Source organism: Rhinatrema bivittatum, chromosome 5 (genome assembly GCF_901001135.1).
Source record: "Rhinatrema bivittatum chromosome 5, aRhiBiv1.1, whole genome shotgun sequence".
In the NCBI taxonomy this organism is placed as follows: domain Eukaryota; kingdom Metazoa; phylum Chordata; class Amphibia; order Gymnophiona; family Rhinatrematidae; genus Rhinatrema; species Rhinatrema bivittatum.
Window position 1 is genome coordinate 353,245,685 of NC_042619.1, and position 15,519 is coordinate 353,261,203.

Below are 15,519 nucleotides of genomic sequence, written 5' to 3' on the forward strand. Positions count from 1 at the left end.
AAGTATTCTAACCTAGCTTTCCTGTTTTTCCCAAATCAAAATTCCTATTCACTCAATTTTTTATTTATTTTTTTTTTTTTAGTGGGAGCTACATAAGAATAGCAGCACTCTAAGCAGGATTAAATAATATTCTCCATCAACTATATCCAGACATCACTAGTTACTGCAACTTACTAACACTTATGTTAAACTGCTATCATCTTCTTCTTCTACTCCCAGTTCGAATCATCCCTGTTTTATTGTAACTTCATCTTTCTTTGCACTTGTTATAGTTTTGTACTGTATATGCACATGTTATAGTTCTGCACTGTATACTATTATGGTTCACCCCTTGTTTAATGTAAACCGGCATGATACGACCCACCGTGAATGCCGGTATAGAAAAGCACAAATAAATAAAAATAAATAAATAAATAAAGTAAAAGGCAGATACATATCTATGAGTTGATGTTCTGGGCATGTCTATGAATGAAGTGGAGTGGCTGTATAGTGACTTTTGCTCCTGCGTGACTCGAATATCTTTTCTTGAGGCCACCATGAATATATATATATATATTTTTTTTATCTTGGCCAAATATTTACTGTCTATGAGTGATGCATTTTTGTCCACTATGTGTCTCCTCCACAATTGAGTGAATTTGAGTGAATTGAACCCTTGTGTGTTTTAAAATCTCTCTCCTTATTATGTTATCCAAGATCGTTTGCGCATGGTTTTTTGTTTTTTTTTTGGTCAAGAACTAACATTTTCATGAATCCATCCACATGTGGAGCCCATTATTTAAAAAAAAAAAAAAAAAAAAAAAAAAAAGTCATTTTCTTAAATTATTCACCCTTTAACATTTTAATTTCTCTGTTGAAGTAAAAGCAATATGCCTTGATGGAAGTAAGCAGTTTGGCACCAATAATTTTCTTTCAGTGTAGGCAGGTGTAACTTTCCCAACGTGTGGCGTTTCGGTACATCCTGTTACAAAAATAGAAGAGTGCAGATTCGATATGTGCAATATTGTATAATTAAAAAGTAGCAGATAATGACCCTTATGTGTTGTTACCTTGTTTGATAAGTATAAGGGTAAGTGTTAGCCTCTTGTGTTTGTTACAAACATAGAAGTGACATGGGTTCAGGTTGTCCAAGACAAAGATTACAATCACATTTTTTGTGTTTCAAGGAAGAAATTGAGCAGGAGACAAAAAGTGCTCTGAAGAATTGAGTGATTGGAATGTAAAACCCACTGCGTGAGAGACTGCTGGGTATTTCTCTTTTGGTCACTCGACATTGGAAACAATTTCAACTGTGATTCTTTCAATCAATAGTTCCCAAATTTCTTTTTTTTTTCCCCCTTTCTGTAACCCCCTTTGGCATCTGGCTAAATTATTTCATACCCCAGTTGTTTTTTCCTGAGGCCCATGATTCACATATACTGCTGGTGACTGCCGTTCTCTATTCTGAGAATAGAGGGGGAAGAGGAAGGAGAATTTCAACATTTTCTGATACACATGATAGTACTTGCTACAGGCAGAGGCCATCAGCCAAAGTAGTGATGCTCAAAATGGCTTCAGACCTTCAATTTATTTTTTACCTGGAGTCTTCCACTTCAGCTTAATTTTTATTTTTGACGCCTACGTCAAGAGCTCTATGGCATATTTCCAGTGCTATTGTGTACCAGAAAACACTTGAGCAATACCACCTTTATTGCCTGGTTGTTTCCTACTTTTTTCTGGGGCAGGCACCATTTCAGGGGAAAAGACCCGCATTATAACCCTGAGGGAACTCTCTGGTCCTGGGATCACACTTTGACCTCTTCTTCAGATGGCTGGCAACTAATAATTCTGAGGTTAAAGAGGTCTGCCACCACTTCTTACTTCAGCAAATAATGCCAGCTATTTTGGTCTTGGAAAGAAGTAATTTAAAGACAAATCTTAATGCTTTCTTTTCTTTTTCTTTTTTTTTTAACTGCAGACCCACAAGATGAAAACAAAATAGGCATAGATGGAATCCAGCAGTTTTGTGACGATTTAAGCCTGGATCCAGCCAGCATCAGTGTCTTAGTCGTAGCGTGGAAGTTCCGAGCAGCCACTCAGTGCGAGTTCAGTAAAAAGGAATTTGTAGACGGCATGGCAGAACTGGGGTGAGTATAAAAGAGGCACCTTTTTATTAAGTACCCAGGACCAGCCATACCCGGCTTAATGCATCACGCCAAACCTTGGGATACATTTTAGACTGGAAAGGAAAAAATATAACGTTGGTTATCTCCTAAACACGTTTCTAACAGCTTTGAACATTCAGTTGTGCTGCTGACGTTAGCATCAAGCATTCTTAATAGCTAAAAATAGCTAAATAAAAATTACAGTGTTCACATCCTTTTAATCAACATGAAGAACTACGACCATTGTTGTATGTTCAGCATCCCTGGTATTCATTTTGTCTTTAGCAGTGGACCAAAAAAGAAAAAAATGTATTTGACTGTGGCCCAGTGTTCCTTAGTTGTGTTTTGTAACATCTGAATATATAGGTATTCTGAGATTTTTTTAATGTGAGAATTAGAGAAGAAAAATGAAAAACTGCCCATGGGCTTGCATTTTAAAATATAGCATCCTACCTTTTGAGGCCAAAACTGTGGAATGAAGTTGTCTGCTTTGTAGTTGGATTTGCTTGACACCAGGAAATGTCCTTCCCTCTGCTAGCTGCCCTGTAAGCCCATACTCATGAAGCCGTTGTGGAAGTCCTGCGTTCTTAACGGCAGCTCTGTGCTCTGGCTGCCGTTTATGGGGTTAGACAGCAGCCAGGTATGTAGAATGCCTGGCATTACAAATAGAATTACAATTACAAATATCTTTGCCCTTCTAGAAGTACAACGCACTGTATTATAATCACTATATACATGCAGGGAGCATATTAAGCAAGCTGACTTTTATCTTTTAAAGTGCGGTGCTCCTTTAAGAATAAAGGAGAAATGTTTGGAAACAATATTGGGAACAATTTTCAACAAAACTATGGGTGCTCAAATGTAGGAAAATTTTCAGCTGAACTTAGGCATCTAAATTTCTGGCTGAGCATTTCTCACATATCTAGGGGCCTAAAACTTTTGCTGACTAGATTTAGGGTGCTCAGTCTTAGGTGCCAAAGCTTTGCTGGTTAATATTTAAAATCAGCACTATCCGCCTCCCCCCCCCCTTCCACTGAATCCTGTGCCTCCCAGGAGCTGGTGTTTGTCTCCACTTTCCACCCAGCCTTCTGATAAGCAGGATGGCGATGTGCTTCCTTCCTTCCTGCTCCAGCAGTAACTTCATAATGATGCCAAAAGGCAGCACTTTGGATCTGGCGTTTGGTACCACTGCCTACATGGCATTTGGATTCAGCGTGGGAGGAGGTAGGCATATCTCCTGCTTTCAAGGGCAGGAACCGATAGCACAGAGTGAAAGGGCGTCAGGGGGCCATGGCATTGAGCGTTCGTGGGGCAGTGCTGGGTTTTTTTTTTTTGTGGCTCCGTGGACGGGGGAGGGGATTGATTGAAGATTGGGGCTGTGCTGGCTCCAGGAGCTGTTTTATTTGAAGCTCGGGGTTCAGGGGTTAGCAGAGCTTACTTGCTGGTTCAGGGGAGCAGGGATAGCATCTAGATTTAGGCCTGCACACTTGAGTTGGGTTCCTAAATTCCCTCCCCTGACTTATCTCCACTCCCAGGGCTTCCTACATTTTAGCAAACTAAATTTAGGTGCTTTATGAAAAACGTTTACTAAATGTAAGTTCTCAACCCTAGTCAGTTTTTTTTCAAAGGTACCAACATAGGTGCCCAACTTCCAAAGTTAAGTGCCTAGAGGAGGGTCTCCCTTGCAGGTCTCCAGCAGTGGAGGGAGAGAGAATTCACCATAAAGTTTGAAGAGTATGAGGGAGGAGTGGGGATGAGGGTGGAATATGAGGATCACTCCAAGCCAGAAGTAACGTGGCTGCTGCTGTCAGCAGGAACTTACTCATCTCCACAGGACAGGCGCCAACCTCCAGCCCACAGGCCATAGGTTGCCCTCCTCTTGATCTCTAAATGACTTGGCGCTTGCATTACTACTGTCGTGTTGGGAAAATGGAAAGGATTGCTGTGCTAGCCATTCTTTGACTTTCTGTCCTTTACGGCATGGTCAGTCTGTCATTCCAATGTGTGTGAGACACATTCGAAAGACTACAGACCTTTAAAGCATGTTAGTATGCTCTGAAGACAAGATGTATGAGGCTTGCAGTAATCATGAGGTCTTGAATTCCCATTGCAAAATTCTGATAAAAATGTGAAGGTTGACTTGTTAGAACATAAACTCTTTCTCCGAATCGCCTGCCTTCTACAGTCACTGGTTGATTCCTTTTGTAGCAGCAAGTTAACTATTTTCTAATTTCTTTCTTTGAAGCAGCAGTACTAACTAGTTTGCTCAAAATACGAAGTTGCCTGTATTTGGATCTAGACTGTGTTCCTTTAGTTTTTATTCCTACTTTTTTCAGTATTTTATGCTCTTTTTTTTAAAAATAAAGCAAGCTGGGCCCTTTTAAAGTGGCCACACCTCCGTAGAGGTGGACTTGCATGGAGGGAGTGTCAAGTACAACTGTCTGAAGATCCCAAGAAGAATAGGCAAGGTCAACCAACATGCAATGGCCACAAGGCTGTGGTGCCTTCTCATATACAATTGGGGAGAGGTTTCCTAGCAGGGGAAGCAAAACTGACTTGGCCACACTGCCCAGCTGAGGACAAGAATAAAGCGTGATCTTCAGAGAATCCTTATGATTTGAACTCTCTACTATGTTTTAAAAAGCTCTCTTCTCACGTCCTCTTTGAAGAGATTTATGCTGTAGTCTTTTTTTTTTTTTTTTTTTGTAAATAGGATGTTTGATCATCTTGATTAGATCAGGGCCCATACAGTTTAGTGTCCCCCAGAGGGATCAAGTGGCAAGGCATTTCTCCCAGTATTACATAAGTTCTCAGTCTAGGTCAAAGGGTCAAGAACAGATCATCCTTGGCTCCTGACTCCGATATTACACTTAGTCTGCGTCTGATAACAGTCCTCACAGCAGTGCCTCCAATTTTATTATAGCCTCATAGTCAGAAAAGTGACTTTCAAAAGGTTGAAACACGAATATCGCTTCAGGAATGAAATAGAAACTCAAACTTTTAAGGGAGGTGCTTAATTAGTTCTGTTTTTATCCAACTGAATTAGCTAGGACAAAAAATTGCCGCTGTAAATAATATTCCAAAGAACAAATATGGTGCATCAAATTGTAACCAATAGTCCAATGCAATGCCTCCTGCAATACTGTTCAGAGCTGTCTTGGAACATCATAATAATAATCATTTTCCACGTATGGTTTGTTCTCTCCCTCAACAGGTGTGACAGCACAGAAAAATTAAAAATTATTTTACCAAGATTAGAACAGGAACTTAAAGACCCAGGAAAATTCAAAGACTTTTATCAGTTTACATTTAATTTTGCTAAGAATCCTGGACAGAAAGGTTTAGGTGAGTACAGACGTTAAGAACCCTCTGCTTTTGGTGATGACAAAATTACATTGAGAACCAGAGAGAGGCATTTGGAAAATGCTTTTTGTGGATGTGTATTTTTTTTTTTTTCCTTGTGCATTTTTTTCCTTGGTAGGCAAATAGTATTTAAGTATAAAATGGTGTTGCATATATTTTAATGAGACTAAACCTGGCACATATACCTGTGCAACCACTCTCTCTTGGATTTTTTTTTTTTTTCTGTTGGGTAGCAATTGGACACTTTGACAGCCACCTGATTAAAATAAGGGATTATTCATTCGTACCATATTTTTGCTTTGATAATATTGTGTGCAATAGCTAAGGCACCCCGGTCAGATTGTAAGTTTCAGTGTATCTGTAAATGAACTGATGCTGACATAGCTTCTGCATGGTACAAAATCACAATATGTTCCTGCCAGATTTTAATGCACGATGACCATTTCTTTGCAGTATTTCACTGATCCGGAGTAAGGAACGGGTGAATTTGGCACATACGAAGTTTGTGCACTTTTTCAAGCAGTGCATTAACGTTTCCTTTTGGCAGAAGTAACAGCTTCCAGACATTTCCTGTAGCCAGCTAAGAGTTTTTCTGTTCTTGCTTTTGGAATTTTTTCCCCCTCTCTTCTAGCTCAGAAATATTCTTTGGTCTCCTGCGTGTTTGAGTTCTCCCCACAGATTTCCAATATGAGGTTGATGTCAATCCTTCATCTTTCTTTCTTGTCTGTATTTCATGGTTGATTTCTGAGGTGCTTTCAGGTCGTTCTCTTGCTAAATATCCAACTTCTTTGCAGCTCCAATGTCTTCATTGACGGGGGGGACATTAGCTTCTAGGATATGTTAGATATTTAGGTGAATCCATTCTTCCTTCCACCTGCACAATATTTCCTGTGCCAGTGGCTGCCGCACAACCTCAATGCATAATAGATCCACCCCCATGTTTAACAGTCGTCAAGGTGATAAAACAGTTTTACGCATTCGAAGCCTTAATGGATTACATTAAGAAACTTAAATGTTCAGGTGGACATACAGTATATAAAAATTGGAAAAAAAACTAATGAATTGGGCTAGGATTATCAACTAAAGGCTTTCTTTGAAAGGATAATTTGCTTCGTAAAGAGCTTTGCTGCATTTTTTCATGAATGCCTGTTCTTTGTAAGAAAGATTTGTATAGTTTGTCTTCATGCAGTCTTCTGGATATTTATTCACACTTTCTTGAGACCACAATTTTTTTTGGGGTTTTTTTTTTTTTTTTTTGTAATAGTGTGGTGGATCTTTTTGGGATTTTTCATTTATCTTTAACTTTGTACCATATAGAGGTTTTGTCAGCTTCTGTTCACTTAGAAATTCATTAAAACGTGAAATTTGACCAGGAGTGCCTACATGTTTGCACACAAATGTACATGTACTGTCTCAATTTTACAAAATGTTGTTAAATCAAAATAACTTATTTAATTTAAAAATAATTTGCCTTAACTATTACTGTATGGTTTGTATGCAACCTAGCTAGTATCAATGAGCTTGTTTCATTGACTCTCTGTGTCTTGGGGTTCTATATGTGATCTTGTTTTTCAGAACTAATACATGTATCAACTTTTTTTTTTTTTTGCTATACAAATTGAGGCCCTTTTATATTATAGTCCACAGTCCAGTGCTTTTTAAATGTCTCTTTCCCTGAGTCCACTCTTCAACTGATAGTTTGCATGTACTATTTGATAGAGCACTTGCGGATCTGATGAGGGTCAATACCACTGTACCTTGTTTTACATACTCAGAGCGGTAATGGTGACGGATTAGTAGGAACAACTTTCAAATGCTTTCCACAAGAATCACTTTTCAAGAATGAAATGGAAATGTTAAGAGGAATCTTAAAAATTTTGTTCTAACCAGCAACTGAGATGACTTTTTTTTCTTTTAATTTCTAATTTTCTACATACCATAAAAATTAATAAAATCATTCTAACCACATACAAAATCATCATGAACAAAGGCCCGTAAGAGAGAGAAATTCTTTATGGAATCCTTGATCCAAAGCTCTGAAACATCTGCAGAAATCCTTTGATGGTGTCCTGCATCTTTTTAATTTTAATGCAATCTTATCGTGTGTATAAGACGTTTGGCACAAGAATTACATTTCCTGTAACTGCTTTCCAGAGGTGCACCTTCAATTACTTGCAGCTTGAAAGTTTTGTGTGTGGGGAAATTTTTCCCTGGCCTACATTTGATTATACTCCCAGTAATATCTTTTTTCACAAGGCTGTCAGTGTTCGGTGCATAAGAATCTCATTTAAGAATTTTCTTCCATCTTCCTAAAGCAGGACGCTTCAGGATCTCCACACTGAATATTCATGAGATAAATTAGCATACGCTGGGTTTCCTGCGTATTCTTTGTGGAGATCCTGAAAACTGGACTGGCTGTGGGGTAGTCGTGACTTAGGACCCCTATTTATCAGAAGGTTATTTTTCCTCCCCGTCTATGGGGCAGAAGCTTGGGTAGTTTGTCAAACAGGAGAATACAGATGATTTGGCTGTCTTGTCCATGACATCACACTGCTATTTAAAATGAGACGACTGGTCTGCATTGGCATGGCTGAGTGGTCTCCATCCAAAAATATTCTTGATTAGGCTCCAGATATATTTTTTTATATTGTAAGTTATTTTGGAGCAAAACCAATTTCAGGATTGCTCCAGTTCAGTATAGACTTGAGCTGCATATGCAAAGTAGAGTTTCTTTTATTATACTAAATCTGTATTTAAACATATAAAACCCATTCGTCATGTTGGCATCATGTTGGTTACTTGGCTTCCTTTACAGATTGGCTGTCTGTTTCGGCATCAGATAGAAAAATGCCAGTGAGTTGGCACACGTTTATTTTGTGTCTCTTAAGCGTAGCCTTGTAAGGTTTGTCTCTGAATCTTAAAATAATACACATACTGGTATGATCTGTAGAAGGCGGCTTTCTTTTTGTTGGAATGGTACCTATGGGAATTCTGGAACATTTTGAATAACAAAGCAAAATTGGAGTCACTGCGTTCCTCAGGCAGCAAAAGAAGTGCTGCTTGCTGAATATAGTCTCAGTAGAGAAATTACAATTGGAAGTCCAATAAAAATCAGAATGACCGTATTTATTAAAAAAAAAAAAAAAATTAAGAATAAGTTTTAGCAAAATATTGTGGCTTTTTTACATTCTTCATGGTATAGTCAAGACCACAATTTTGTGCTTTTTTTTTTTTTTTTTTAAATGAGAATGTCTATAACTCCAGTAATGTGATATCACAGTAGCAGAGCTGCATGACCTATCCTGTCTCCAGGAAAGAAGTGTTTGTAGAATCTAAATCATGGGGAAAGCTGATTGACTTGATTCCACACGGCAAATATAATGCTGATAAAATACCCGCTGGCATTTACGAGCCCGTCTGAGCCTTTCAAGTCAGTGGGCCAGAATAAATTCATCTTATTATTGAATACAGGGTTCTAATCGTGGTATTGGCCCTGTAAAAAGAAACTTGGAATCTTTATAGGTTGTGATGACCTTTTGTTGGGTCAACAAAAAAAGATGTATATGAATTTTCTATTGTACTTGCATCACGTTATCAGATGAACTTGTCATTGATGAAAGACGATGTGGTCTTGAAATCACTTGTACTACATCTTTTGTGTTGGGCCAACGAAAGGTTATCACAACATACAGTGATTGCTGCCATTGACGAAATGATGGGGCAGGGAACGTTGTTCTTATTATGGCTTCTCTTTATCTTGCTCTTCTGTGCTTTTGTGTGAGAACATACAAATTAACAAAATGTAGCAAGCCGTTCTTTTGCTCTGGGATCTCTGTCTCTTTTTACCTTGCAAGGCTGCTAATGTGAACAATTGACCTTGTTCTTAGTGTTTTTCATCTCCCTAAACTGATACTATTTGCCAGCTTGTCTGGGATTATTTTTGTTTGCAGCACCCTTTTAAATGAATTCACTTGCTATAATGTTAGCAGAAACATTTTTAAAGTGTTTGCAAACTAACAGCAGACATTCAGAAATTCTGATTAGTCACCAACGAAATCTCAAAGGAATTGCAGTGTGTATGCATTGGTTTTATACAGGCAGATGACAAAAGGTCGATGAAAACATGTCAGCAGGCTGATGGCACTTTATACTCTCCACTCATTTCTCAAATCTGCAAGCACATATTGAAATTGCCCTAAAGTAGTGGTTTCAGTCCTGTCCTCCATAAGAACTTAAGAACATGCCATACTGGGTCCGACCAAGGGTCCATCAAGTCCAGCATCCTGTTTACAACAGTGGCCAATCCAGGCTACAAGTACCTGGCAAGTACCCAAACACTTAAGTAGATCCCATGCTACTGATGTCCGTAATAGTAAAGGCTATTCCCTAAGTCAACTTGATTAATAGCAGTTAATGGACTTCTCCTCCAAGAACTTATCCAAACCTTTTTTAAACCCAACTACATCCTCTAGCAGCAAATTCCAGAGCTTAATTGTATGTTGAGTGAAAAATAATTTTCTCCAATTTAGTTTTAAATGTGCTACTTGCTAACTTCATGGAATGCCCCTAGTCCTTCTATTATTCGAAAGAGTAAATAACCAATTCACATTTACCCGTTCTAGACCTCTCATGATTTTAAAGACCTCTATCATATCCCCCCTCAGTAGTCTCTTCTCCAAGCTGAACAGCCCTAACCAGTCTTTCCTCATAGGGGAGCTTTTCCATCCCCTTTATCATTTTGGTTGCCCTTCTCTGTACCTTCTCCATTGCAACTATATCTTTTTTGAGATGTGGCGACCAGAATTGTAAACAGTACTCAAGGTGCAGTCTCACCATGGAGTAATACAGAGGCATTATGACATTTTCTGTTTTATTCACCATTTCCTTCCCAATAATTTCTAACATTGTTTGCTTTTTTGACTGCCACAGCACACTAAGCCGATTTCAATGTATTATTCACTATGACGCCTAGATCTTTTTCCTGGATGGTAGCTAATAATATGGAACCTAACATCGTGTAACTACAGCATGGGTTTTTTTTCCCTATATTTCTCCCTATGTTTCTACCCTGTTTAATGAGTTATTCCAGGTTACTTCTACCCTGTTCATTGTGAAACAAGACTTTGTCTCTGTTATTTTTTGCTGGTTGTAATGTAAACCGAAGTGGTAATTAACTCTGATTGAACTCCGGTATATAAAAGTTATAAATAAAATAAATATATGCAACACCTTGCACTTGTCCACATTAAATTTCATCTGCTATTTGAATGCCCAATATTTTAATCTCGCAAGGTCCTCCTGCAATTTACCACAATCCACTTGTGATTTAATTACTTGAGTAATTTTGTAACTGCATATTTGATTACCTCACTCGTCTTATTCCTTTCCAGATCATTTATAAATATATTGGAAAGCACAGGTCCAGTTACAGATCCCTGAGGCACTCCACTGTTTACTCTTTTCCACTGCATGCACATTTTTCTCATTCGTGTCATTATGGATATCCTAAAAATCTGAATGGCTGGGGGTCCTCCAAACCAGGTTTGGGAATCATTGGCCTAAAGACTTCCTTTAATCAGCAGCTAAGTTTTTGCGAATGAGCATAACTCTATATTTGCTTACAGCCTATTTGTTACCTGTCTTCAAGACATTTATTATATTGACTGGACAAGACTTTATGTTGATTAGTTATAGGTTAGCCCTTGATGAGAATATCATTTGTGAAGGGATATCTTTAAAGAATAGAGAGGTCATGTTCAAAGATTTATATAGCTATAAATATTCATGATTGTAGGTTTCATATAAAGACTAGCAATAGAACATTGGTTCTCAGAGTACAAGGATGGTAGTCCTCGCACATGGGTGACGACATCAGATGCAGCCCCGGCATGGAAAACTTATGTCAGACTTTCTAGAACTTTGACTTGGCACACTGAGTTTGCCTAGCATGTTCTAAACCATGCATCCACTTAGAGTCCCTGTCCAGTCTATTTTTTTCAGCAGATTTATAAGCATCGCGGTGTGAGTGAGCTTTCTTTGGCTGTTTTTGGCCTTTTGGAAAACATCTTCTTTTTCTCGCAGCTTTCATGGTTTTTCCTCACAGTGTTTGATGTCAAGTCCTTCTCGGTGCTTCCTTGTAATGCTCCTTATAAGGATTTTTTACATATCTGGTAAGTTACCTTTCGTGGTTGATTCTGCTGTGGCGGCTGTGCTTCGGTGCCCACTGGCCATCGAAGCACGCTGCCATCGATTTTGTTTTTGCGGCCCTTTTGTTTTTTTCCCATCTTGGCCATGTCCAGTTTTCGGTGATGCTTCTGGTTCCCAAGGACCATGTTCATTATGAACCCTCACAAGATGTGAGGGTTCATGTGTCCTCTGCCTAGAGGCATCATATGACATCCAGGGTTGCTGCTTATGCGCCCAGATGACCCCGAAAGGACATCTACTTTGGCTCGACAAGATGGAGCAACTCTTCAGGCCAAAGAAGATTGAGCCATCGGCATCAATGGACCTTGGAGCCTGTTCCATTGGTGCCACCAGTGGATAAGGGTGCTGGAGACTGACCACTGTCTTATTTTCCTCCAGGCGAGGACATCTGTTTCTTCATCATTGGCCTCTGCACAGGGGAAGAACAAGTCTGCATCAAGGGAAACCAAGGAAGCATCAGCACCAATCCCCTTCAATCTATGGTGCTGGGCATAGGGATGCATCAGCTCATACAGTGATGCCCCCAAAGTGACCCTGTGGCAGAGTGCCAGTCCTCCATCGGTGTTAAGGGTCCATGATGGTCTCCACCGGTCCTGATGCCAGTCACCAACCCACCTTGCGGGCCCAAAGAAGATCTGGCCACCCCTACTTCCTCCCAGTCAGGGTTGGCATCTGCAGTGTTTGAGGAGGAGCTAGCTGGTGGTGGAATGGCAGTGCAGAGCATCGGTCTTGGGGCACTGACTGCACCAGAGCCATTACCATCCATCCTAGAACCGCTGCTGGGAGAAACTCAACGCACTCATCTGTGCATTACCAATCCAGCTGGCATCTAAGCCCCCCCCCCCAATACTGATGCAGTGGTCTTTGCCAATTTCTCAGAGGAGGAAGCTCTACCTAGGCTGGCAGAGACACTGAGGGCAGTAGTCCCCGCCCCATCCAGTTTTGCCGGTGCCTGCATCTCTGGATGAAGGCCGAGCTCCTAGGGCCCCAACCCCTGTGGCTTTCAGTAAGGATGAGGGTCCCTATGAGCCATGGGGGAAGGATATCTTGGAGTTTTCCTGCGAAGGCTCTGAGGGTCTCCCCTCAGACCCTTCTGCAGAAGAGTGAAGGAAGTCTCCACCTAAGGACTTAACCTTTGCAGGGTTTGTGAGGGTGATGGCAGAAGCCATCCCATTTCAGTTGCTGAAGGAAGATGCCAGACACAAAATGTTTGAGATCCTCCAGTTTATGGAGCCTCCTAAGGAGATCGTGGTGGTCCCAGTACCTGAGATCCTTAAGGAGCTGCTGCTGAGGATGTGGGAATACCTTCTTACAGCGCCTCAGGTGAATAAGAAGGTTGATGGGGTTTACCTCATCCAGAAGGCTTCCAGACTCGATAAGTGACTGCTGCCCCACCAGTCAGTGGAGGTTGAATCCACTCTCGAGAGCCAAGCAGTCTCAGACAGTTTCCTCGGCACCCCCTGGGAAGGACCACAGAGTGATAAATGCTCTTGGAAGGAAAGTTTTTTTCAAGGGGCCATGCTTATTGCCCACATTGCTTCCTACCAGCTCTACATGAGCCAGTACTTGCAGGACATCTGGAAGCAGGTGCAGGAGGTGGTTAAGCAGCTACTTCAACAGCAGCAGGACACCCTCATGTCGCTGATGCATGACGGCCTGGAGTGTGCAATACACGAGGTCTGAGCAACTTATAATGTTTTTGAGATGGTATAGAGGATCTTTGCAGCGGGACTCAATGCCCGTAGAATGGCATGGCTGTGGGCCTCTTATCTCTAACGAGAGGTACAGGAACAGCTTGCCGACTTACCATGTACTGGGAGAATCTCTTTGGAGAAAGGGTGAAAGACACAGTGGCCCAGCTACAGGACCAACATGAAACACTCTAACCACTTTCCACCAGCACTCCGGACCCATCCTCCTCTTCTAGGAGGCTGGTGAAAATAGAACAGAGGAAATATTTATTTCGTCAGAGAAAGTACTATCCTCTGCCCCCTAGTTTCTGTCAACACCATCAGGGCTCCTGTGGCTGACCCAGGCAGAGAGCCCCCAAGCCTCATCCGGCACCTCACTCGACTCCAGGGACAGGTTTTTGACTGGGTTGTAGGGGAGCTTGCACCAGCCACCTGCAGCCAGGACATTGGACCTTCTGGTTGGGGACAGGCTGCGATTCTTTGCAAATCAGTGGCCCAGTATAACCTCAGACCAGTGGGTTATTTCCATTGTCTGTCAAGGGTATCAATTGAATCTTTTGGGTGTCCTGCCAAATTGTCCTTCAAGCCTGTTTTGGGGCCCGGTAGCACATCAGGAAGTATTGCTAGTGGAGTTCTCCTCCCTCTTAACAGCTAGAGCGATTGTGTCCGTCCCACCAGGGCAAAGAGGGCATGGATTCTACTCCACGTACTTCCTGATTCCAAAGAAAACAGGAGGACTGTCCTATCCTAGACCCTAACGGCCTTGAACAAATTTCTAAAATAGGAAAAGTTCAAGATGGTTTCCCTGGGCACCTTGATCCCCCTTTTGCAAAGAAGGGACTGGCTATGCTCCCTCAGTCTAAAGGACACATATACTGACATCGAGATCTTTCCCAGTCACAGGAAGTATCTGATTTGTGGTGGGAAAACAACACTTCAGTACTGGGTGTTGTCGTTCGGGCTAGGATCAGCCCTACGAGTCTTCAAAAAATGCCTGGCCATGGTCTTGACAGTGCACTTCCACAGACTGGGGGTACATGATTTTCCTTATCTGGATGATTGGCTGGACAAGAGCACATCTCAGGCAGGGGCCATTAAGACCATGCACTTGACCATCTGGGAGTTGGAGTCACTAGGGTTTGTCATCAATTACCCGAAGTCCATTCTCAGCCAGTCACCTTAATTGGACTTCATATAGACACGACTCGGGCCAAGGCCTTCCTGCCTCGTCAAAGGGCTGTCATTTTGGCAGCCATTGCAGCAAAGTCAGCAGGTGTCAACATGGCACATGTTGAGGCTGTTGGACCGTATGGGCACAACCGTCCATGTCACTCCCTTGGCACGATTACACATATGCAGTGTTGCGTCCGTTGGTCCTAGATGGCTTCGCCCCGTTTGCCTCACCTTGTCCACGGCTCCTCCCACTTACCTTGGGAAAATGGCTACCGCTGCATCTACGAGCCACCCTCTCCGGCGTCCCTGGAACGGCTATGGCGCGCGCACTACCCATGTCTTTATTCCAGCATTGGCGCGAACCTCTGAGGCGTTTCCCCCCCCCCCCCCCCTCAAGTGACGTCACACCATCCAGGTATATAGCCTGTACTTTGTTGCTAGCTAATTGAGTTAGCAAAGGATTGGTTTCGGCCGGTCTTAGCTACTCTGCCGCTTCCGTGCTGCCACTGGAAGCTCTCTCTGCCCTTCGGGGTATTGACTAACCTGGGTACCCGCTCCTTGAGGGCCCTCTGCTTTATTTCAGGTGCCTTACAGGGATCAGGTACTCGCTCCTCGAGGGCCTGCTGTCCCTGACTCGGTGCCAGTACCATCTACTTCAGCCTGGTGGAATCGCCTACCTACAGCTACCATCTAGTGAGTAATCTGTCTGTCTCATCTACAGCGTTGCCTTGCTGGGAAACCTACACCGGAAGTCCCCTATACCATCGGGGTGAGAAGGGGTCCCTCTGCCGAGGGTCCCGAGACTGCTACATCCAGACTACCTCACTACTGCCACCTCTGGTGGTATCCATCAAGCTGTATAATAAAAGAACTAATTCTGTGTTGGTGCGTCCTGAGTCTAGCTCAGTACTGTGGTTCCACACGGGTCTGCTCCCCGTGGC

The 15,519-nt window shown here is 41.9% G+C and overlaps 1 protein-coding gene across 15 annotated transcripts in view; it reads left to right on the forward strand.

The window, feature by feature from the left end:
* DCUN1D2 (defective in cullin neddylation 1 domain containing 2) overlaps nucleotides 1-15,519 on the forward strand; it is a 73,505-nt gene that overhangs the window by 32,056 nt on the left and 25,930 nt on the right. For all 15 annotated transcript variants that reach the window (XR_003857152.1, XM_029604642.1, XM_029604649.1 and 12 more), the window contains 2 exons: nucleotides 1,958-2,126; nucleotides 5,359-5,489. Coding sequence is in view for 14 of the 15 variants with exons in the window: in XM_029604642.1 (XP_029460502.1) it covers nucleotides 1,958-2,126; nucleotides 5,359-5,489 (300 nt within the window). In the remaining variant the exon portion in view is untranslated. The remainder of the gene's footprint in view (nucleotides 1-1,957; nucleotides 2,127-5,358; nucleotides 5,490-15,519) is intronic.